At 40.8% G+C, this 22,017-nt stretch overlaps 1 protein-coding gene across 1 annotated transcript in view; it reads left to right on the forward strand.

Moving 5' to 3' along the window:
- Positions 1 to 22,017, forward strand: part of LOC125460537 (uncharacterized) — a 33,601-nt gene that overhangs the window by 5,810 nt on the left and 5,774 nt on the right. Inside the window, exon 3 of the mRNA XM_048548087.1 lies at positions 4,902 to 5,024. Coding sequence (XP_048404044.1) covers positions 4,902 to 5,018 — 117 coding nt within the window. The 3' untranslated portion in view covers positions 5,019 to 5,024. The remainder of the gene's footprint in view (positions 1 to 4,901; positions 5,025 to 22,017) is intronic.

Below are 22,017 nucleotides of genomic sequence, written 5' to 3' on the forward strand. Positions count from 1 at the left end.
ATAAAGTGATGCAGCTAAAGCTTTTTCTTTTCAAATCCTGCCCTTATTTGCAAAAATCAGATATGCTGAGAGGTCAGGATAGGCTTCACTTTCTTGACAATACAATATGGTGTATAATGCCAAATGCAACAGCAAGCTGCAATTCATGAGCATTAAACCACCAGCTTATCATCCAGTCAGACTTAGTGATGGCTATACATTTTGTGGTGAGAGTGAAATATTCACAAAATTACTGACAGTTTCAAAAGCTGTTGAAAGCGATTCTTCATTTTCCTTTAGCAGGTGGCTTTGTGAAGGAGAAGAGATTTAAGCCAAATGAAAAAAACCTGAAGCTATGGAATGGAATAAACAAAAAAAGCTTCAGAGACTATCTAGGACTTTGTGAATAAACAATTATTTGCAGGCAGTTTTTTTTAAAATGTAAAGAGGAGATAGTTGCTTTGCTCTAGTTTCTTTTTAAAAGTACGTTCCCTTGGTATTTACATGAAAATCCAGAAAAATCAGTTTAGAAAGACGGAGACGTAAACATATGAGTCTCTTCATGTGTTGAATACTTGTTGGTAAATGGTGTTTTTAAATTTGATAAGTGCAGCCATGTGATGTTAAATTACTGAATTCTTGATTTGGAGGCCTGGATAAATAATCCAGAGAGTGAGTTCAATTCACATCATGGAATTTTCAGAATTTAACTACTTGCATGATCTGGAAACAAAAACACTGATATTAGTGAAAGTGACAGTAAAACCACTGTACTGCAGTAAAAAAGAACCATGCGTACTTGCAATTTAGTTGAGGATCCCAGAAGTAGCCATAAGGACTTGTACCAATATATGAGACCATCATTGGGTTATGATCAGCCTGTACAATATTACCACAGATGATAGAAAACATTTTACAATGCCTACTCCAAATTACCATTTATCTAGATGATGTGCTAATAATGGGAAAGACTAATAAGGAGCACTTAGAGAACTTGGACATAGTCTTTGGATATTTCACCCAAGTGGCCATACACCTTAGAAAGGAAAATGTATGTTCCAGGCATACAAAGTGACCTAGTTGGGCTACAGAGTTAACAAGACCGGGTAAGGCCTGTTAAGAGATTAAGTGAGGCCAATTAAAGGTGCTCCAGCTCACATGTCTGTACTGGATCTTAGGTCTTTGCTTGGGCCTGGTGAATTATTCTGGAAAGTTCATACATGAGTGATAATGGGAACTGCAGATGCTGCAGAATCCAAGATAATAAAATGTGAGGCTGGATGAACACAGCAGGCCCAGCAGCATCTCAGGAGCACGAAAGCTGACGTTTCGGGCCTAGACCCTTCATCAGAGAGGGGGATGGGGTGAGGGTTCTGGAATAAATAGGGAGAGAGGGGGTGGTGGACCGAAGATGGAGAGAAAAGAAGATAGGTGGAGAGGAGAGTATAGGTGGGGAGGTAGGGAGGGGATAGGTCAGTCCAGGGAAGACGGACAGGTCAAGGAGGTGGGATGAGGTTAGTAGGTAGGAGATGGAGGTGCGGCTTGGGGTGGGAGGAAGCGATGGGTGAGAGGAAGAACAGGTTAGGGAAGCAGAGACAGGTTGGACTGGTTTTGGGATGCAGTGGGTGGAGGGGAAGAGCTGGGCTGGTTGTGTGGTGCAGTGCAGGGAGGGGACAAACTGGGCTGGTTTTGGGATGCGGTGGGGGAAGGGGAGATTTTGAAGCTGGTGAAGTCCACATTGATACTATTGGGCTGCAGGGTTCCCAAGCGGAATATGAGTTGCTGTTCCTGCAACTTCGGGTGGTATCATTGTGGCACTGCAGGAGGCCCATGATGGACATGTCATCTAAAGAATGGGAGGGGTAGTGGAAATGGTTTGCGACTGGGAGGTGCAGTTGTTTACTGCGAACCGAGCGGAGGTGTTCGGCAAAGCAGTCCCCAAGCCTCCGCTTGGTTTCCCCAGTGTCGAGGAAGCCACACCGGGTACAATGGACGCAGTATACCACATTGGCAGATGTTCATACATGAGCTGGCTTATATCCCGGCACCTTTGCATCAACTCTTGGAAAAGGATCAGGCTTGGAAGTGTTCACGTAGATAAATATAGATGTGAGAGAAATGAAGAAACAATGACCATTCTGTAAGGTCTTGGCATAGTATGATCCCAAGTGAAATTTGATATTGACATGCAATGGCTCCCCATATGGTATCAGGGTTGTATTACTCTCTGGGGACCCAATGGAGAAGAAAGCCCAATAGCCATCACAACCAGAATTGAAGCAATTTTGGACCCAGAAAGATCAGATCACTAGAGGACAGAATATTATTATGGGGAGCAAGACTGATTTTCCCTGAGGAAAGGTTGCTGCCAGATCCTGGCTGAACTCCACCAAGGTCATCTTGGAGTTTTCAAAATGAAGATATTGGTGAACTGTTATGTCTGGTGGCCAGAATTGGATGCAGCCATAGCTGCTTTAGTGGCGCAGTGCCAATAAGGACAAAAATTGCCATCAGCAACTCCACAACATTCACAGGAATGGCTGGGTAAAACCTAGGAAAATCTTGCATGCACCTTCTACACGGACTCCCAACAGCATTGGTCACAGATAACGGTCTTATCATTTACCAGCAGGGAATTTGAATATTTCCTAAAGTCACATGGTATTTGTCAAATAAAAACAGCTTAATGTCATCTAGTGGGCTGGCAGAAAGAACAGTCCTGACTTTGGAGGAGGGCTTAAGGAAACACCCTACAGCTTTACTGGATACTAAACTGTCCCAGTTCCTATTTGGTTATAGGATGATCCCTCATGCAACTGCAGGCATCGTTCCAGCAAAGTTGCTAATGGGAGATAACTCCACACCAGGTTAAATATGATCTTCCCAGACCTGTGGGGAAGGGTGCAAGATCATCAGGAGCACCAATGCTGAACGCAAGACTTCGCTAAGCAAGGGAGACAGTTTACTTCTAGGGACTAAGTTTGGTGTAGGAGCCATGGGAATGGACCTGCATGGATAAAAGGCATGGCCAACACAAGGTCAGATCCAGTGACACTTAAAGCTTGGGTAGATGCAACAGCCCTGAACAAGCACGTGGACCATATGAAAGCTGCAAACATGCAAATGGTGTGGGAACAAAACAGGCCAGCACTTTGATTGCCTTTCTAATTGTTCTGGAACCCATGGGTTCTCCTCCCCATCAAGCATTGGAGACACCTTGAAATCTGAGATGCACATTCATATGGACCAATCCATGTCCTTGCACTCAAAGGGGGAGGGGTGTAATGATTTTAGTGAGGTTCGCCAGGTGGACCTCATAGAATATGAGTACCCTGATTGGAGATGTTGATCTGGTCCAATCAGGGAACTCTGGCTGACAGATATAAACAGATGTCAGAGATTCTGTTGACTCTGAGAGCTGGATCAGTGTCAAGGACTGTCCACATATAAATAAATGCTAACTTTGTGGTGGGATACTTGCCTCAGTGGAAGATAACGTTTTCTTTCTGAAAACTGCAGTTACTGCAGAGGAACTTGACGAAGTTACTGTAACTAGAGAGAAGGTATTAAGTAAACTAATGGCATTAAAGGCAGATAAGTTCCCAGGGTCTGATGACCTGCACCCTAGGGTATTAAAGAAGTTGGCAGCAAAGATAGTGGATGCATCGATTATCGTATTTCCTATGGATCCTGGAATGGTGGATTGCAAACAAGCTAACATGGCACCCTTACTCAGAAAAGGAGATGGGCAAAACGTGGCAAACTACAGACCAGTTAGTTTGACCTCTGTGGTGAGGAAGTTGTTGGAGTCAATCATGAGGAGGAAACAACTGAGCAGATAACTGAACACTTGGAAAAACAAAGCTTAATTCACCAGTATCAGCGTACATTCATGAAGGGCAAGTCATGTTTGACAAACTTGCTGGAGTTCAGAAGAATGAGGGCAAATCTGATTGAGGTACATAAATCCAAAGGTAGACGTTGAACGGATGCTCCCCCTCGTGGAACAGTCTTGAACAAGAAGCTATAGATAATAGAGTAAGAGAATGGAGGTTCAAAACTGAGATGTCAGCAATGAGGAGAAACTACTCCTCTCAGAAGGTTGTGAATCTGTAGCACCCACCCCCCAGTGTGCAGTGGCAGCAGAATCAAGCAACAGATTCAAGAAGGAAGTAGATATATTTCTGGTTGTTACGAAGTTGAGTAGAGTAATTGTGAAGTGGAAAGCAGGAAGCTAAAATGTGTGGTTTCTTTAAGAGATTTGTGCTTTGTCTATACCTAGAAAATTTAAAAAATATGTATGTCTGTGAGCAGCTGCTGAAGTTGCCAGTACTGAGAGCCTCAAAAAATGAAACAAGTGTATCAAAAATGCCTCAGAGATAGTTGGAACTGCAGAGGGGGAGTAATGGAAGTGGCAAGCCTCACTGCCAAAACCACTCATTCACAGTACGAAAGTAAATCTCACAACTTATGGGGCTTATTTTGTTTTCCTGGTAGAAACCAGGGCCTTGATTCACTAGAGATAGTAGGAACTGCAGATGCTGGAGAATCTGAGACAAGGTGTAGAGCTGGATGAACACAGCAGGCCAAGCAGCATCGGAGGAGCAGGAAAGCTGACGTTTCGCGCCTAGACCCTTCATCAGAAATGAATTTCTGAAGAAGGGTCTAGGCCTGAAACGTCAGCCTTCCTGCTCCTCTGATGCTGCTTGGCCTGCCGTGTTCATCCAGCTCTACACCTTGTTATATAAAAAATGCCTCACGGGCAAAACAGCGGACTTGTTTTGATGTTGTGACAACGAGTTTGAATTTGGTCAATTAACTTAAAACACAACTCAGCGATTCAAAGCCAGTTGAATTTAAATCTGACGGTGTTGTCAACCTGAAACTTATCATATTACTAAAATTTGATTATGTCATTACAGGTATATAAGACGAGGGCAATTGGAAAATCAGAGACAGCCAACTGCAATCTGAAAATGAGAAACAACTGCCACCTGCCAGAGCTAGCATCAATCAGCTCTCAGAGAAAGCCTAATTAATCAAAGGTACCACGGCATTTTAGCTCAAAGTCCTCATTGAAGAAATTATAGAGATAAAACACTCCTGACAGCAGAACTAACGAAGGAAAGGTGTTTGTGAAGAGAGTGGGAAGGACAGAATATTCCAAAAGACAGTCTGTGTGTACTTGAAGAGATAGAGTTATAACTTATCACTGCTTATTAATTAGGTTTATGTTAGTGGGACTTGTCTTTATTTAACCAGCATTCTAGTTGAATTTAGACCAGTTAGAAAGTAGTTAGTAGTCTGGGGGTGGGGGGATGGGGGGTTTCAGTTTGTTAGTAATTTTGTTAATTAATTCATTGTTGGGTTAAATGAATAAATTTTACTTTTAAGGAGAGATTAGTGATTTTCTTTTTTTTAACCACTCTTTTAAAAGATCATGAGGGGAAAGGTGAGTTTCTGTGAGTGTTTAGTGGATAATTATTAGAGGGGAACCCTAACTCCTGTCACAACAGATTGGGGCGTGTATTTTAGTTTAGTTATTAGTGGGGCTTGGCCATTCCCTGCCATAACACTGATGAAAAACTGGATAAAAGGCTATGAGGACCAGACAGGAAAGTGAAGTTAAGACCAGGATAAGATCAACCATGATAATGAGTGGGCTCAAGGGGCTGAACTCCCTACTCCCACTGCAAATTCTTATATTTCCATGTCCTGAGACTGAAGTTAAACAACAGATGAAGGTGACTAAACACCTGAAGCTGATGTTGGCCATACTGGCCACTGTTACCTGTCTTATTTGATACTTGGGAGGAAGAACAATCTGTGCCATTTGTTGAATTATACATGTGACATTTCACCTCCAATTCTTCTTGGCCTTAGCAATTGATGAAAGAGTCGAATGAATAGTTATCTCATGAATGTTTTCTGCAATCCACTGCGAACATTTACAACAAAGCAAGTTTTCACAAGATCTTAGTTTCTTTTTGAAGTACTACCTCAATTAAAATGTAGACAAATCCCCAAAGAACTTTGATCTTTCAGCATCATGTTTTAGCATTTCTACAATGTGCTTTCAGTGGAACATCAGCAACTCTGTCATTTTATGGTGCTGTGTGCACCACTCATCTCAGTCAGCATTACTCTTGAACAATAACAACAGACAACTGGGATTGTGTTGCATCAACGCTACATGCTCCATACTGAATTTGAAGGTAACTTTGCTGTCACAATACAACATACCATCCTAGTCGCAAATGTCATTGACAGTCCCTCAAGGTTGTCAATGTCCTGCGTCTCTTCCAAAGGCAGAGCAGCTCTGCAGTGGCTGAGTAGTCCAATTCTGGAGCAGGAGACGGTGCTACACATGGGGTAGGTGCTGTTTGGTGAGGTGGGTGTGTAGAGTACTCTGGATTCTGTGCACTCTTTCCACTGTTTGCGCTTGAACTCTGCACAGCAACACTCAGTGCCTTCACAGATAATAAAATGTGAGGCTGGATGAACACAGCAGGCCAAGCAGCATCTCAGGAGCACAAAAGCTGACGTTTCGGACCTAGACCCTTCATCAGAGGAGCTTTTGTGCTCCTGAGATGCTGCTTGGCCTGCTGTGTTCATCCAGCCTCACATTTTATTATCTTGGAATCTCCAGCATCTGCAGTTCCCATTATCTCAGTGCCTTCACAGTTGTTTCTCCAGTTTGTGTATTCCAGAGCAAGCAACTCCCATGTTTTGGGGATGTTGCATTTGTTTCAGGAGGCTTTCAGGGTATTCTTGTAGCCTTTTCACCATCATGGAGCTCGAGCCCCTGTACAGAAGCCTTTGTTGAGCATGCAGACAATGTAACCCCCCCCCCCCCCCCCCAACCTACACTGTTGTTGCCATGGAAAGTTTGCCAACATCATCAAAGACCCCTTCCATCTCGGTAATGCTCTCTTCCAATATCTTCTGTAGGGCAGAAGATACAGGAGCTTGAACACAAGCACCAGTAGGTTCAAGAACAACTTCTTCACTGCGGTTATTAGACTGCTGAATGGACCACTCTAACTTCAAATAATGTAGATCTTGCTAATGTTCATCTTGCTTTGCACACTTCCCGTGCAGCTGTAACCTTGCATGCCTTGTTCTGTCTCATCACCCTATGATCTGTACGTCTTTGCTTGCTAGAATCTGCCTGTACTGTTCACAAAACAAAGATTTTCACTGTACTTAGGAACATATGACTACAATAAATCAAATCAAAACATGAGTTTAGTGCCAGGTTTGAGGTCACAAACTTTGAGCATGCTGCTCCTCAGGTATCCAAAGGCTGCACTGGCACATTGGAGTTGAATTGATTTCATCATAAATGTCTGCTCGCACCAAGACGAGGCTCCTAAGGTGTAGAAATTGATCCTGGGTCTAAATGTGGATTTTGATGGTTAGGAGGCAATGTTGTGTGGCAAGAGCGGGGTGATGGAGAACTTGTTTCTCAGATGTTTGGTCTGAGTTCCATTCTGGCTGAACATGCGAGATGTCAGAAAATAGTTGTGATTTGACACAGTCTTTTAACTACACCTTGGGAGTAATTAATAATTTGGTACATAACAACTGTAGACAGTAGAGTTTTGTCATATCATTTGTTTGCTTTGGGAAATATCTATGGAATTCTGCAGATCGTTAGAAGCATCAGTCAATTGGTTGTGCATGCATTTTAAAATTTATTCCAGAGTTGACCACACAACCACTGCATTGAAGTGCTGACAGCATGTTGCACTAGAAGGGGTACTGCCCTTTAGAGGGCACATTAAAGGGAGAATTTTCACTTAAGTAACACTTTACACCTCCTCCAGTTACCCAAAAGTGCTTCACTAGCACCGCATTCATTTTAAAATGTAGTCGCTTGTATAAAATGGCAGTGATGTTGGTTGAAGGAAGAATGTTGGTCAGAACACTTCCTCTGTTGTGTATGCTGCCATTGGATCTTTTATATCCATCTCATCAGAGTCTCTGCTTAGTTTTTAATGCAGAACCCATCACATCCGTAAATACAAGATTCTTTCTGTATTTCATCAACAATGTGACCTGAGACTGTTTGATGTCCTGGAGTGACATGTGAACCCAAGCTTTAGGACTTAGCGCACGAATAACCATCACTGGGCCAAAATTTAAAAGCTGTTGCCTGTTAACATCCCATTTGTTCCAGTGAGCTGCAAAGATTTTAAGAAATAATTCAAAAAAAAACAAGAAATGTTGCTACTGCCCTGGCCAGCATTCTTCTCGCGATCAACATCATCTAAGACCGTTTCCTCTGGATATATCTTACTGATGTTTGTAAGATTCCACTGAGTGCAAAATGAGCATTAGTGCACTTCGAAGCTATTTGTTGTATGCAAAAGACCTTGAGACATTGTGAGTTATGACTAGTTGCTGTAAAAATGTATGTTCTTTAATCATAAAATGGTGTGGTAGCACTAATTTTCCCCAGGAGTCGTTGTATGTTTATGTTGTATTATTTCTCCATCTGTTGGCCGATATTAAGTACTACAGCATTAGACATACATTCAGGTACAATTTTCAGTCACAATTGTGATGTACTAACAAGGTGTATCTTTAAAACAAAATCATTCAATGGATGTGGAAATGGCTGCCCATCCCTACTTGCCCATTATAAGGAAGTGATGAGCTGCCTTTTTAAACGGTTGCCATTCACACCAAGCATATATCCTAGATAAATCTAGCCCCGTTTGCCAGATTTGGCCCATATCCCTCTAAACCCTTCCTATTCGAACAACATTTAATGGGCGTCTGGATGAGTATATAAAGAGGAAAGATTTAGAGGGATATGCTGGCAAATTGGACTAGATTTATCTAGGATATCTGGTCGGCACAGACGAACTGGACCAAAGGGTCTGTTTCTGTGCTGTACATCTCTATTAGTCAAAATGCATCATTGATGGTTTGGGGCTTGGCCTCTGAGTGTTCATTCTGCAGTTTGAAGATAGATGTTAGAGTGGTCATGGTTCAGTTACCCCCCCTACTGGCATTGTGTGTCTACCTACACCAAAGAGACTGCAGCGTTTTAAAAATGCAGCTCACCACTTCCTTATAGTGGACAAGGAGGGATGGGCAATAAATGGTGCCTTAGCCAGCAATGTCCACATCCCCTGAATGATTCTTTTTTAAAAGATGCACCATGTTAGTACATAAGAATTGTGACTGAAAATTGTACTTAAATATATGTCCAATGCTGTAATATTTAATACTGACCAACAGGTGGAGAAATAATACAACATGAGGGCTCCTGAGGAAAATTAGTGCTACCACACCATTTTATGATTAAAAAACATTCATTTTTATAGCACCTGGTCATAACTTACAAATGTTTCAAGGTCTTTTGCATACAATAAATAGCCTCAGACTGCACTAATGCTTATTTTGCACTCAGTGGAATCTTTAGAAACATTTGTAAGATACATCCAGAGGAAACAGTCTTAGATGATGTTGATTGCAAGAGGAATGTTGGCCAGGGCAGTGGTGACATTTCTTGTTATTTTTTTTAATTATGTCTTAATATCTTTAGAGTCCACTGGAACTGTTGGGATATTAACAGGCAACAGCTTGCAAATTTTGGCCCAGTGATAAAGCTAAGTCATAAAGCTTGGGTTCACATGTCACTCCAGAACTTCGAACGGTCTCAGGCCACATGTTGATGAAATACTGAAAGAATCGAGTATTTACAGATGTGATGTGTTCAGCGTTAAACAACAAGGAGAGAATCTCATTGCTTGTATAGATAGATATAAAAGATCCAATGGCAGCATACACAATAGAGGAAGTGTTTTGACCAGCACTCTTCTTTCAACCAACATCACTGCCATTTTATAAATGTGACTATATTTTAAAAAGAATAAGGTGTTGCTGAAGCACCTTTGGATAACCGGAGGATATGTAAGGTGCTATTTAAGTGAACATTCTGCCTTCAATATGTTCTCTGGAGGGCAGTACCCCTTCTAGTGCAACATGTTGTCAGCACTGCAATGCAGTGATTCTGTGATCAACCCTGGAATAGATTTTAAAATGAATGCACAACCAATTGACTTGCTACTTCCAATGATCTCCAAAATTCTGTACATCATTTCCTAGTCAATCAAATGACATTGCAAAAATCTTTTGACAGTGTTTTTGTACCAAATTATTAATCGTTCCCACAGTTTAATTAAAAGTCTATGTAAGGTCACAACTATTTTCTGGCATCTTACATGTTTGGTACAATTTATATGTTCACTGGTGTAAACTTTCAGAACATTGGTCACTTTTACAGCATTTTTGAAGAAATGTCATATTTATGTTTTTCTACCTCATTTTACTTATCCATTGTCATATCTTGGCTGTTCTGTTGCGTGTTATAGATTAAGCCAGATGTTTACCTGGGTTCCCACCGAGAATGTGGGTTAGTTTTCCAACAATCTTTATGTGTAGGATTGAATCCAGTACAGGATAAACAAATAGGAGTATTTATATCAACTGGTTGTAAATATTCAGTAGTAAATTAGTAAGGACATCTAAAACATTTCATATTGATCATGAACAGCCAAAGCACAGAAATTTGAGTTTAGTAAATTGGCAAATGTAAGGTGACATGCTGTTTTGACAGATCATTCAGTCTGATTCTCTCTTTGCAGATGTTGTCTCACCTGTTGAATATTTCCAGCATTTTCTCCTTTTATGTAAGATAATATTGAAATGGAATAATTTTGTTGGTGCAGTCATGGGTGCTGTTCTAAACATGGCCCAAAGAAATGGTGTTCCGAGAAGTCTACTCTGAAATCAGTGGTGTTATGTGCTACTAATCTGTGATGTCTTGACGCTGACATCCATCTGCCTGCAAAGTGAAAACATTTTATTTCTCAATGTAAATATTATTCACCTTGATGGGCACAGTTACTGTGATTGAAAGATAATGTTGAGGAGCAGACACCACCAAGCTTGACAGATTCAGTATTAAGAGGACATAGCACTGTGATTTACAGTGTGAACATACAGGGGCAGGTATTTCCATGTTTGACAAATTGAAGATGATAGGCAAGACAGTGTCTTGGTTGACAGATGGCTGTGAATATGTTTGTAGGGAGTTAAGAGAGGTAGTACTTTGATTGACCGAATGGGCATGATGAAATGCAATAGCATCATGTTTGACCGCTGCCAACACCATGACTGATATCATAGATATAGTGGACTATACATCACTGTGATCAACGTTGTAAAAGGTTGTATTGTATTGCCAAGTCTCCAAGTTTACTTATCCCTTCAATCGCCATGTAAAATCGGGAAAATATAACAGAAGTAGTTACAGTTAAGAAAAATTCATGCCCTATCAGTTAATGGCACAGGCCTCTCAAGGTGCAAATGTGACGTATTGCTTGTGTATTGTCGTCTTCATTTCACATGCCTGCACAGCTTGTGCTGACAGCACAGTAAAAGACAATTTCATTTCTAGATGAAACAAGTTAATTCTCTATGGACTGAATACCCCTGTTGACTTTCAGACTTTGCATGCAGCTTTTACCTTTATAACCTCTACATTCATTGATATGAATGCTGAGAACTGCAAACTGATTGGAGGAAGCATGTAGAATGATTAAGCAGTCTGGAGTTAATGGAAAGACACAGAGGTCAAATTTTAATTCTGACAAGGTTTAGACAAGCAGGGAGTGGTGCAGTTGCAAAATGTTCAACTGGTCTCCTGGCCTATGGAGTTTATGGAGTTCATTCATAGTTATTCAGAGTGTGAAGAGGGGCCATGGCAGGGAAATATTGGGTTACCATTTTGAGACAATGTTATAGAATGGAAGTAGAAGAGCACAATATTAAGAGGTTGCTACCAGGACTGCCATCAAATTAAGAATAATCAAAATACTGCAGCTACGAGAAATCTGAAATAAGATCAAAAAAGAAGCTAGGAAAAACTCAGCAAGTCTAGCATCATCAATGGAAAGGAACAGAGTTCAAGTTTCAGGATGACCGTTCAGTCAGAACATGACTCGATTAAGGACAGCAGGCAGCCCAGTCAGAAGGTTGGTGAATCGAGGATAACAAAATGTAGAGCTGGATGAACACTCCAGGCCAAGCAGCTTCAGAGGAGCAGGAAGGCTGACATTTTGGGGCTATACCCTTCTTCAGAAATGGGGGAGGGGAAGGGGATTTTGAAATAAATAGGGAGAGAGGGGGAGGTGGATAGGAGATGGATAAAGGAGAAGATAGGTGGAGAGGAGACAGACAGTTCAAAGAGGCGGGGATGGAACCAGTAGAGGTGAGTGTAGGTGGAGAGTGAGGGAGGGGATGAGTCAGTCCAGGGAGGACAGACAAGGTCAAAGGGCGGGATGAGGCTAGTAGGTAGGAGATGGGGGTAGGGCTTGAGGGGGAGGAGGGGATAGGTAGGAGGAAGGACAGGTTAGGGAGGCGGGGACGAGCTAGGCTGGTTTTGGGATGTGGTCGGGTGAGGGGAGATTTGGAAGCTTGTGAAGCCCACATTGATACCATTGGACTTCAGGGTTCCCTCCCGAAATATGAGGTGCAGTTCCTGCAACCTTCGGGTGGCATTGTTGTGGCATGGCATGAGGCCCAGGATGGACATGTCATCTAAGGAGTGGGGAGAGTTGAAATGGTTTGCGACTGGGAGGTGCAGTCGTTTGTTGCAAACCGAGCGTAGGTGTTCCGCAGTGCGGTCCACAAGCCTCTGCTTGGTTTCCATGATGTAGAGGAGGCCAAAGCTAGAACAGCATATACAGTATATCACATTAGCAGATATGCAGGTGAGCATCTGCTTGCTGTGGAAAGTCTTCTTGAGGCCTGGGATGGAGGTGAGAGGGGGGAGGTATAGTGGCAGGTGTAGCACTTACTGCGGTTGTAGGGAAAAGTGCTGGGTGTGGTGGAGCTGGAGGGGAGTGTGGAGCGGACAAGGGAGTCACGGAGAGAGTGGTCCCTCCGGAAAGCAGATAAGGGTGGAGAGGGAAAAATGTCTCTGGTGGTGTGGTAAGATTGCAGTGGGCGGAAGTGTCAAGGATGATGCGGTGTATTCCACCAACCTTCCTGCAAAAAATGCCATCCCCTATTCCCCAGAGGTAATGGGAACTGCAGATGCTGGAGAATCCAAGATAACAAAGTGTGGAGCTGGATGAACCCAGCAGGCCAAGATGCTGCTGGCCTGCTGTGTTCATCCGGCTCCACACTTTGTTATCCCCTATTCCCAATTTCTTTGCCTCCGCTGCATCTCCCAGGATGAGGCATTCCATTCCCGAATGTGCCAGATGTCCTCATTTTTCAAGGACCGCAACTTGTCCCCCTCAGTGGTCGACAACACCCTTGAACTTGTCTCCTGCGTTTCCCGCAACTCATCTCTCACACCCCCTCCCCGCAATAACAGCTAAATCAGAATACCCCTCGTCCTCACGTACCATCCCACCAACCTCCAGATCTGGATCAGTTTATTGTTAATGGGATTGCCTGCCAGGAACACAATTTGTTAAGACAGACCATGTGGGAAGCTTGAAAAATAAACCCAGCCATAGAATCCCTATGGTGTGGAAGTAGGCCACTCAGCCCATACTGACCCTTTGAAGAGCATCCCACAGAGATTCACCCCCTTGTGTATCCTTGTAACTCTGACATTTCCCATAGCTAATCCACCTAACCTACACATCCCTGGACACTACAGGGCGATTTAGCATGGCCGACCCACCTAACCAGCACATCTTTGGACTGTGGGAGGAAACCAGAGCACCCAGAGGAAATCCATGCAGTCACAGGGAGAATGTGAAAACTCCAAAAAGACAGCCACCCAAGTGTGGAATTGAACCTGGGCCCCTGGTGCTGTGAGGCAGCAGTGTTAACCACTGAGCCACCATGCCACCCAGTCAGGGTTGATTAAGGATTTTCAGAAAATTCCATTGTTCAAAGGCACAGAATGCTTAATGAAGGGACGTGGAATTAAGAATGGTGGCCCTTGCTGCAGACTTCCCTCTGCCATGGACCCCTGATATCATGATTTACCTGTGACCCAGGTCCATGGTGACGCTGGGCCTTGAGTGGGTGCAACACTGACAGCAGTTACTGTCTCCCCAGCGATGCTGACAAGCTATGAGGACTTTCTATTATCAGCTATGGCTAACTGAGGTTTCTGTCCCTGAATCCATGATCATGGCAAGGCCCACTGCTATGCAGTTAATTTCTTGTTTGGACTTAAAGCTCTGAGCTTTCCCATAAAAAGCCAATGTGTTGCTTTAGATCGTTCTCCAGCTGCCAAGGAAGTACACCATTACTATATTAAATTCCACCTGGCCTTCCAACAGGGAAGCACTGCAATGAATTATCAGCCAATATTATGCACTTATATGTCAGTATGAGGCTTGAACCCACATCCCGAGTGAGAAGGACAAGTTCTGCCACTGAGCAAGGCTGACAAACTCCGGGTTGTCAATAAAATAAAACAGAGCTGTGGATGCTGGTGATCTGAAACATAAACAGAAATTGCTAGTGAAACTTATCAGATATGACAGCATCTGTGGGAAGAAAGCAGAGTTAGCATTTCAAGTCTGGTGACTCTTTATCAGAACACAGATCCTGCCACCTGCCAAGTTTTACCAGCAATTCAGTTTTTGTTTTAGGTTATCAAAACTGTTACAGAGCGAATGTAGAACCAGAGTTTTTAATGACTTATTTTGAAAGTAGAAGTTAAAATAGAACCATAGCAAAAAGAAACAATAGAAATACCTTCTACATGTGAGTCTGCTCTAGGCTGTGCTGCCAGTGGACAAATTGTACTATTTTATCAATATGTGTTTCGCACTCCTGCATGGATATCAGGAGTAATGGAGTTTTTACTATTCCTGTTGAATCTGCTGTGAGATAACGACAGTATAATCAGATCAATAGAGTCACAGAGTAATACAGGTCGGAAACAGACCCTTTGGTCCTACTCATTCATGCTGACAGATATCCTAAAGTGAACTAATCCCTTTTTCATTTCTATTTTTTTGTGCGGGATGTGGGAATTGCTGCTTGGACAAGCATTTATTGCCAATCCCTAGTTGCACTTGAGAAGGTGGTGGTGAGCTGCTTTCTTGAATTGCTGCAGTCCACCTGCTGTGGTTTGACCCACAATGCCATTAGGAGGAGGATTCCAGGATTTTGACCCAGCAACAGTGAAGGATTGGCGATATGTTCTCAACTTAAGATGGTGGTGTTCCCATTTATCTGCTGCCCTTGCACTTCTAGTTGGAAGTGGTCAGACGTTTGGAAGGTGCTGTCTGGGGATCTTTGGTGAATTTCTGCAGTGCATCTTGTAGATAATACGCACGTCTGCTACTGAATGTGAATAGTGGAGGGAGTGTATGTGGTGCCAATCAAGCAGGCTACTTTGTGCTCGATGATTTTAAACTTCTTGAGTGTTGTTGGAGCTGCATATATCCAGGCAAGTGGGGAGTATTCCATCTTCTTGCAATATCCATCTGACCCTTAAGGAACTGCCCCACAACTTCGAACACAGATCAAGCATGCAGTGAACGCCCTGCTTGGTTCAGCTGCCCAACAGTTAAAATCTATCATAAAGACTAAGAAATACCCTAACACTGTCTATCTTTTAATATATATGTTGCAGCAAATTTCTATTATTTTGTTTGCTAATCTTATCATGGTATATAAGTGCCTGTTTGTGCTTTCTTGGCATGCATATTAAAAGATATTTTTGTTGCTTTCTGTCCCTTGGGACATTAGAATATTCCATTCCTGTCAGTCTGTAAAATTAACAGATAGTTTAATGCATAACCTGATTCCAGATATGTTGTTCATAGTGCATGAAGTTTTTGTTAAAAATGCATCAGAAATGTGTAGCAGAGCTTGAATGGACACATATAGATTTTCATATCTATTATTACTCGTTGATCTTCCCTAATATTGCTGCTACGCACATTAGAACATTATGACTGTGTAAAATTGTGTACGATGTTCGTCTTTTAATATTTCAACCATTTTAACCTCAGTTGTCAGCCTCTCCCACATGTCTTAACCCGAGCTTTTTGCACCCACAGCCCTTTTGGTTGTGAATGTGTTTCCTCCATGATGGCCATAGCCTCCCCAATCAATCTCCATCCAACTGCAAAAACTCCAAGCTTTAGCCATGTGGTGCTGCTGTTTCCTCCAGCCTCTCAGTCAAGTTATCCATTTGTCTGATCACAGGGTGGTAATTATTTTAAAAAGATGAGGTCCTGCCTCATTATGTATCAGTCACAGCTTAGTTGGTCACAATTGGTCACAGCTCTTTCTTCTGAATCACAGGATTCTGGTTTCAAGTTCCACTCCAAGACATAGAAATGAAAGTTGACATTCCAATGGAGAACTGTGGGAGTGCTGCAACGTTGGAGGTGTTGCCCCTCATTGCAAAATAGAAGTGATGTGTGGGATGAAATTTGAATTTCACACGTCAATTAAAGTAGGGAATCCAAACGTGCCAAGAGTAAATGTTTATTTTGCAAACTTGCATTCCTGAACTATAAAAATGCCAGACAGAAATGGCACAGTGCCTGGAATGTGGAGAAAGATTGAATTTTCACCAGGAAAGAAAATTAATATGTGACCACTCTCACACCCATTCCCATACCTATAGGAAAATTTGGCCCTACATCTGGCCTCCCGGGAGAATGTAACAGATCCCAAAGAACTATTTCAAACCAAAGCTGAGAATTTTACCCAGGTATCTGAGCAAATTTTTGTCCTAAGTTAATATCGCAAACATGGAATATCTGATCATCACATTAACTTTTGTGGGAATTAGATGTCGACAAAGTGACTGCTTCATGTCCTACTTTTGTAATCATGACCATGTTTGAAAAGCCTCACCTCTGCCTTAAATGGTTGCCCCTTATTTTTAAATTATGACTTCATAGTTCTAGATTCTCCCACAACACAAAACACCCGTTCTGTACACACCTGATCAAGTCCCCTCAGAATGCTATACATTTCAATTAAGTTGCCTCTCACACTTCTAAACCCCAGAAGATGCAGGCCCAGCCTGCCTAGCCTGTCCCATAAGGCAATACACTCATTGCCGGTATTAGTACTGTAAACCTTCTCTGAACTACTTCCAGTGCATTAACATCCTTTCATAAGTAGAATGACCAGTACTCTACACACTACTCCAGATGTGGTCTTACCAGTGCCCTGTATTACTGAATCCAAGTTAGAATTCTGGAGATAATAAAATGTGAGGCTGGATGAACACAGCAGGCCAAGCAGCATCTCAGGAGCACAAGGAGCTTTTGTGCTCCTGAGATGCTGCTTGGCCTGCTGTGTTCATCCAGCCTCACATTTTATTATCTTGGAAGCTTTTGTGCTCCTGAGATGCTGCTTGGCCTGCTGTGTTCATCCAGCCTCACATTTTATTATCTTGGATTCTCCAGCATCTGCAGTTCCCATTATCTCTTAGAATTCTGGAGATACTGCTTTACTCAAAGTATGGTACTGGCATTCAGTGGAGCTTGAAACAATGCTGTCCTCGGAGGAAGGGATGCTAACTTGAAGGGACATTTGTCACATTGACTTCAGAATTGAGAAAATACTCTAACCATTTATTTTTAATAAAGATCCTCTCGATTTCACTCCCGGTCACACTGCATAGATTCCATTAGCTCTGTTAAGTAATGAGGTGGCACAATGGCAATTGTAATTCTGGTTGAATGCCCCTCCTCCCCCAATTGTACTATTATGCTTCAGACCAGTGTATCTGGTACATTAAATATTGGTTAATGCAAGAGTGACAAAGAACCAGAAGACTGTAATTGTAGCAATTAATTCAGATTGTATTATAAATGAGGAGAACAGAGCTTAGGCATTTTTTTGAATGCCAGTAGAGTCAAATGAATAAATTGTCGTTCACAATATAAAATATTGAAACGGTATAACAGATTTTAAAGTATTCAGTAAAACAACCTATAAACTATGCTACTAGTATACAGAGGTGTTGAACCATATATACGCAAATATACAATACAATATAGAGTAAATCTTACTCTATATTCAGATAGAACCTAGTACCATATACAGTTTACATAACAGATAAGGGTGTTTGACCTAACTGGACCATGCCACCATTTATGCTCTACACTAGCCTTCTCAAGCCTCATCATTAAGCACATCAACAAACTTATTTATTTATTTCTCCCTCAGAGTGATGTACTTTCCGATCTTCCCCATTAAATACGTAGAGTGATATAGTCATGCAGCATGGGAACAAATTCTTTGGTTCAACCAGTCCATGCCAAACATAATCCCAAACTAAACTAGTCCCACCTGCCTGCTCCTTGCCCATGTCCCTCCAAATCTTTGTGCCATTCACCTCAATTACTCCTTGCAAGCTCGACGTTCTCAAGATTCTTAGCGTAAAATGTGTCTCCAAAATTTCATGTTTTATCTACAATTTTATATACCAATATGTATGATTTTGTGTATTTTTTATGAAAAATTAGTACGTTAAAGATATCATAGTATTAAATATAATTTAGACACAAGGAAAGAGAACACTGGAACAGGATATCAAAATAGATATTGGAAGAAATGAAAGCTACGTAGCAGAGAGAAAAAGCAATCATTAAAGTTAACCACTGTGTTTATTGATGAAAGAGAATAATGGGAGAGCCTTACACTTATTTATAATGAATTTCATTTTTGTGTGACTGACAAATTGCCCTAATTAGATAATCCAAGTCAGGGACAGTCATGTTAGTTTATGGAGAAAAATACTTGCCGGCTATTTAATTGTTAGATTGAAACTATTATTCATACTTTCTGATCATACCAGACTTTGGTAAAAAACATCCAAGAGTGTTAAATAATTATTAGGAATTGTTCTGGTAACAACGCTGGTACTCCAGGATTGAAAGTCGGCTAAAGCAATACCAACCTTTCAAAAGATGAGGCACATAAAAACCTTGGGACAATAAGCCAACTTATTGAATATTGTCCCCAGAAAATTGTTTACTTACACAAAAAACATGTATACCTCACAATAGAGAAGATAGTAGGTTTAACAAGCATGTTGTAATAACCCCAATACTGTTCTGCCAAATGCTTCATTTTAGCCAGCCAATGTTCTGTCCATACTGATTTGTTGCTCTCTACACCATGTCCTTTTATTTTCTCCAGTGATTTTTGATGTGACACCTTTTTCAAGTATCTGCTGGAAATCTAGAAATAATATGTTTACCAGTTATCCTTTATCCACAGCAAGTGTCACATCTTCAATGAACTCCAATAAATTGGTTGAACATGGTTTCCTCTTCAAAATCATGTTAACTCCGCCTGATTACCTTGGATTTTTCTATGTGACCTTCTGTAATGTCTTCCATAATGTCTTCCGTAATATCTTCCAACATTTCTATTACAGATCTCTATTAAGCTAATTGGCCAGTAGTTTCCTGTTTCCTATCCACTGCCTTTTTCAAACAAAAATGTAACAATCGTTTTGTCGTAATCTTAAATATAGTACCTGAAAGGATGGTAGAAGTAAATTCAGTAGTAACTGTCAAGGCAGAATTGAATGTGTGCTTGAAAAAGAAAAAAAATGCAAGGTTATATGAAAAGGATACAATAGTGAGAGTGATTGCAAAAAGAGCTTAAACAATCATGAAGCGCTAAATAGCTTTTTTTTCTGTGCTTCCACAGTTGTAAGATTATGCTACAGAATAAAATAGTTTATAACTATAGACTAAAATCATAATTTTCATTTCTGCAGATACTACAGATACAAGCTTATATATGAGCGTATAAGATTCAGCATAATATTGTAAATTAGATTAATTGACTAAATAATAAGAAATTTACAGTCGCAATCAATTGTAATAGTGCTAATTGGACAGCTCTGCCAAATGGAGTGCTTATTGTTTAGACTATTTAGTAGTGGTTCTGAAAGCGATAAATAGAATTAATGATCATGCTGATAACAAAGTTTTGTTAGAAAGTAAAATGTTTTGTGAAGATTTATATATCGCTTGGGGGAATCCACAGATAGTTGACAAACAGGTGGATGAATTGCAAACCTTAGAACATAGAACAGTACAGCACATTGCAAATCTTATCTGTTGCCAGCAAATAAAAAATTAAATATGCATTATCCTGATATTAACTCAGCATGGGGCCAACAGGATGAAAATCAAGTTTTCACCAACACCTCTTCAGTCAGGTAAATAGATTGGGGTGGGTAGACAAGAGCCAGACCTTTGATTTCCTTGTAGAGTCTAAGGGAAAGCATCAGCTTGTCCAGAGTCACAAAAAAATTCCATGAAGAAACAAGAATATGTATCCTATATATTCTTGACCTTCTTCTGGATTATTGTGGTTTGGTGTCTTTAGTGATGATCAGGTGCCTGCCTTGTGAAGGAAAGTTTTATCAGATTTCTGGACTGACATCATTGAGCTCTGACATTTGAATTTCAATGAAGTCCTTGTTTGTCTGTTAATTTGCTGCATAGTGTTGGGACTTTTCTTGTGTGTGCAAACTCATTCTCATGCTGTATGGTGTTGGGATGGGACAGTTGAAAATCAGGAGTATTCATCTGCTAACCTACAGGAAGAAAATTAAATGGGATCACTATTTGATTCAAGTCCTAAAAATATTGTCACATTGAATGTCAACAATTGCAAAGTTAAACAGTTTTCTTGCCCAAATAACTTCATTTGGTTGTTGCTATGCATTGGCAAAGTTTCAGATCTGGTAGTGTGGACAAGCATATGGACATACATGGAATAGTGTAGGTTAGACGGGCTTCAGATCGGTATGACAGGTCAGCACAACATCGAGGGCCGAAGGGCCTGTACTGTGCTGTAATGTTCTATGTCCTATATTCTTCACAGCTACAAATGACAAAATTGTAAACTTTTTTTGAATGTTTTCATTGCTTTGCTAGAAATATTCCTGTTATATTTATGATTTCATTGCAATTTAGCAACCAGACAAAATTTTCTACTCATTAGCTCTTTGAGCTGATTTTAAATTTATGATAAAGACTTTTGCTGTTTTTGAAGAATGAGATATTTCTGAATGACCATTTAATAAGCTGCAAATTTAAGTTGCTGCTCATGTTGATGAGATGTTTATTAGTGAGACATTACCTTAGGCCCTGCCTTCATTGACAAATGCTACACTCAAAGTTTCTTCCTGCAAGGTGCCCTTGGGTTGATGCCTGTATATTTGTCTTTGACCATTTAATGATTATTACTGATAATTTGGATTATTCATTATTGGTAGCTCCATAAATTGAGGTTTCCAATTGTCATTTGATGAATTCAGAAGATGTGCATCTTCTAAATCAGGAGCCATAGCTGGTCATTCTATTTTGGCTTTTATGACTAGATTAATCATCATTCAGATGAATGTTTTTCTTTCATTTCCTTTTTTAGTTGTTTTTTCTTGTGATAAAATGGGTTTGATTTGAAATTGATGCTTAGCTATGCTCTATTTCTTCTCTCTCCATGTAGATAGAATTTCTTAAAGGAAGTTGTAAAGATAATGTACTGATCTAATGCCCCATTGAGATGTTTGACATTTAGTTGGTGCACACTAATTGAAATGTTAGTTTTGATTCTGCTTCCTTTGTCTGTTTCATCATATCTTTCCCAATCCCTCACAGTAAATTCACATTTTACTTGTTACATAATCATATGTTTCCTACAATACATTTTAGTGCACCACCTGTTCCAGTTTTTGGATTTTTTTAACCTCTACCACTGAAGGTTGATGGTGATAAGTTTTCCTATAAACAATGTACTCCAAAAACTAATAGACAGGTTTTGACAATTTCTGATACACAATTTGGATTTGGCCCAAGGAAGAACTGGTTATTTTTTGGCAAAGGGGTAAATTCAGACCCAGATTCAGAAATATTTTTATGAAGATTGGTTAATTTTGGAACGTAAGTGAATTGACATTTTTTTTAAAATGTCATGTTGCTTTACTCAGAAAATTGTTGTTTATTTTGAAATATTCTCATTGTTTCAGTTATAGTCAAAATT

This window comes from Stegostoma tigrinum, chromosome 11 (assembly GCF_030684315.1).
Source record: "Stegostoma tigrinum isolate sSteTig4 chromosome 11, sSteTig4.hap1, whole genome shotgun sequence".
In the NCBI taxonomy this organism is placed as follows: Eukaryota; Metazoa; Chordata; class Chondrichthyes; order Orectolobiformes; family Stegostomatidae; genus Stegostoma; species Stegostoma tigrinum.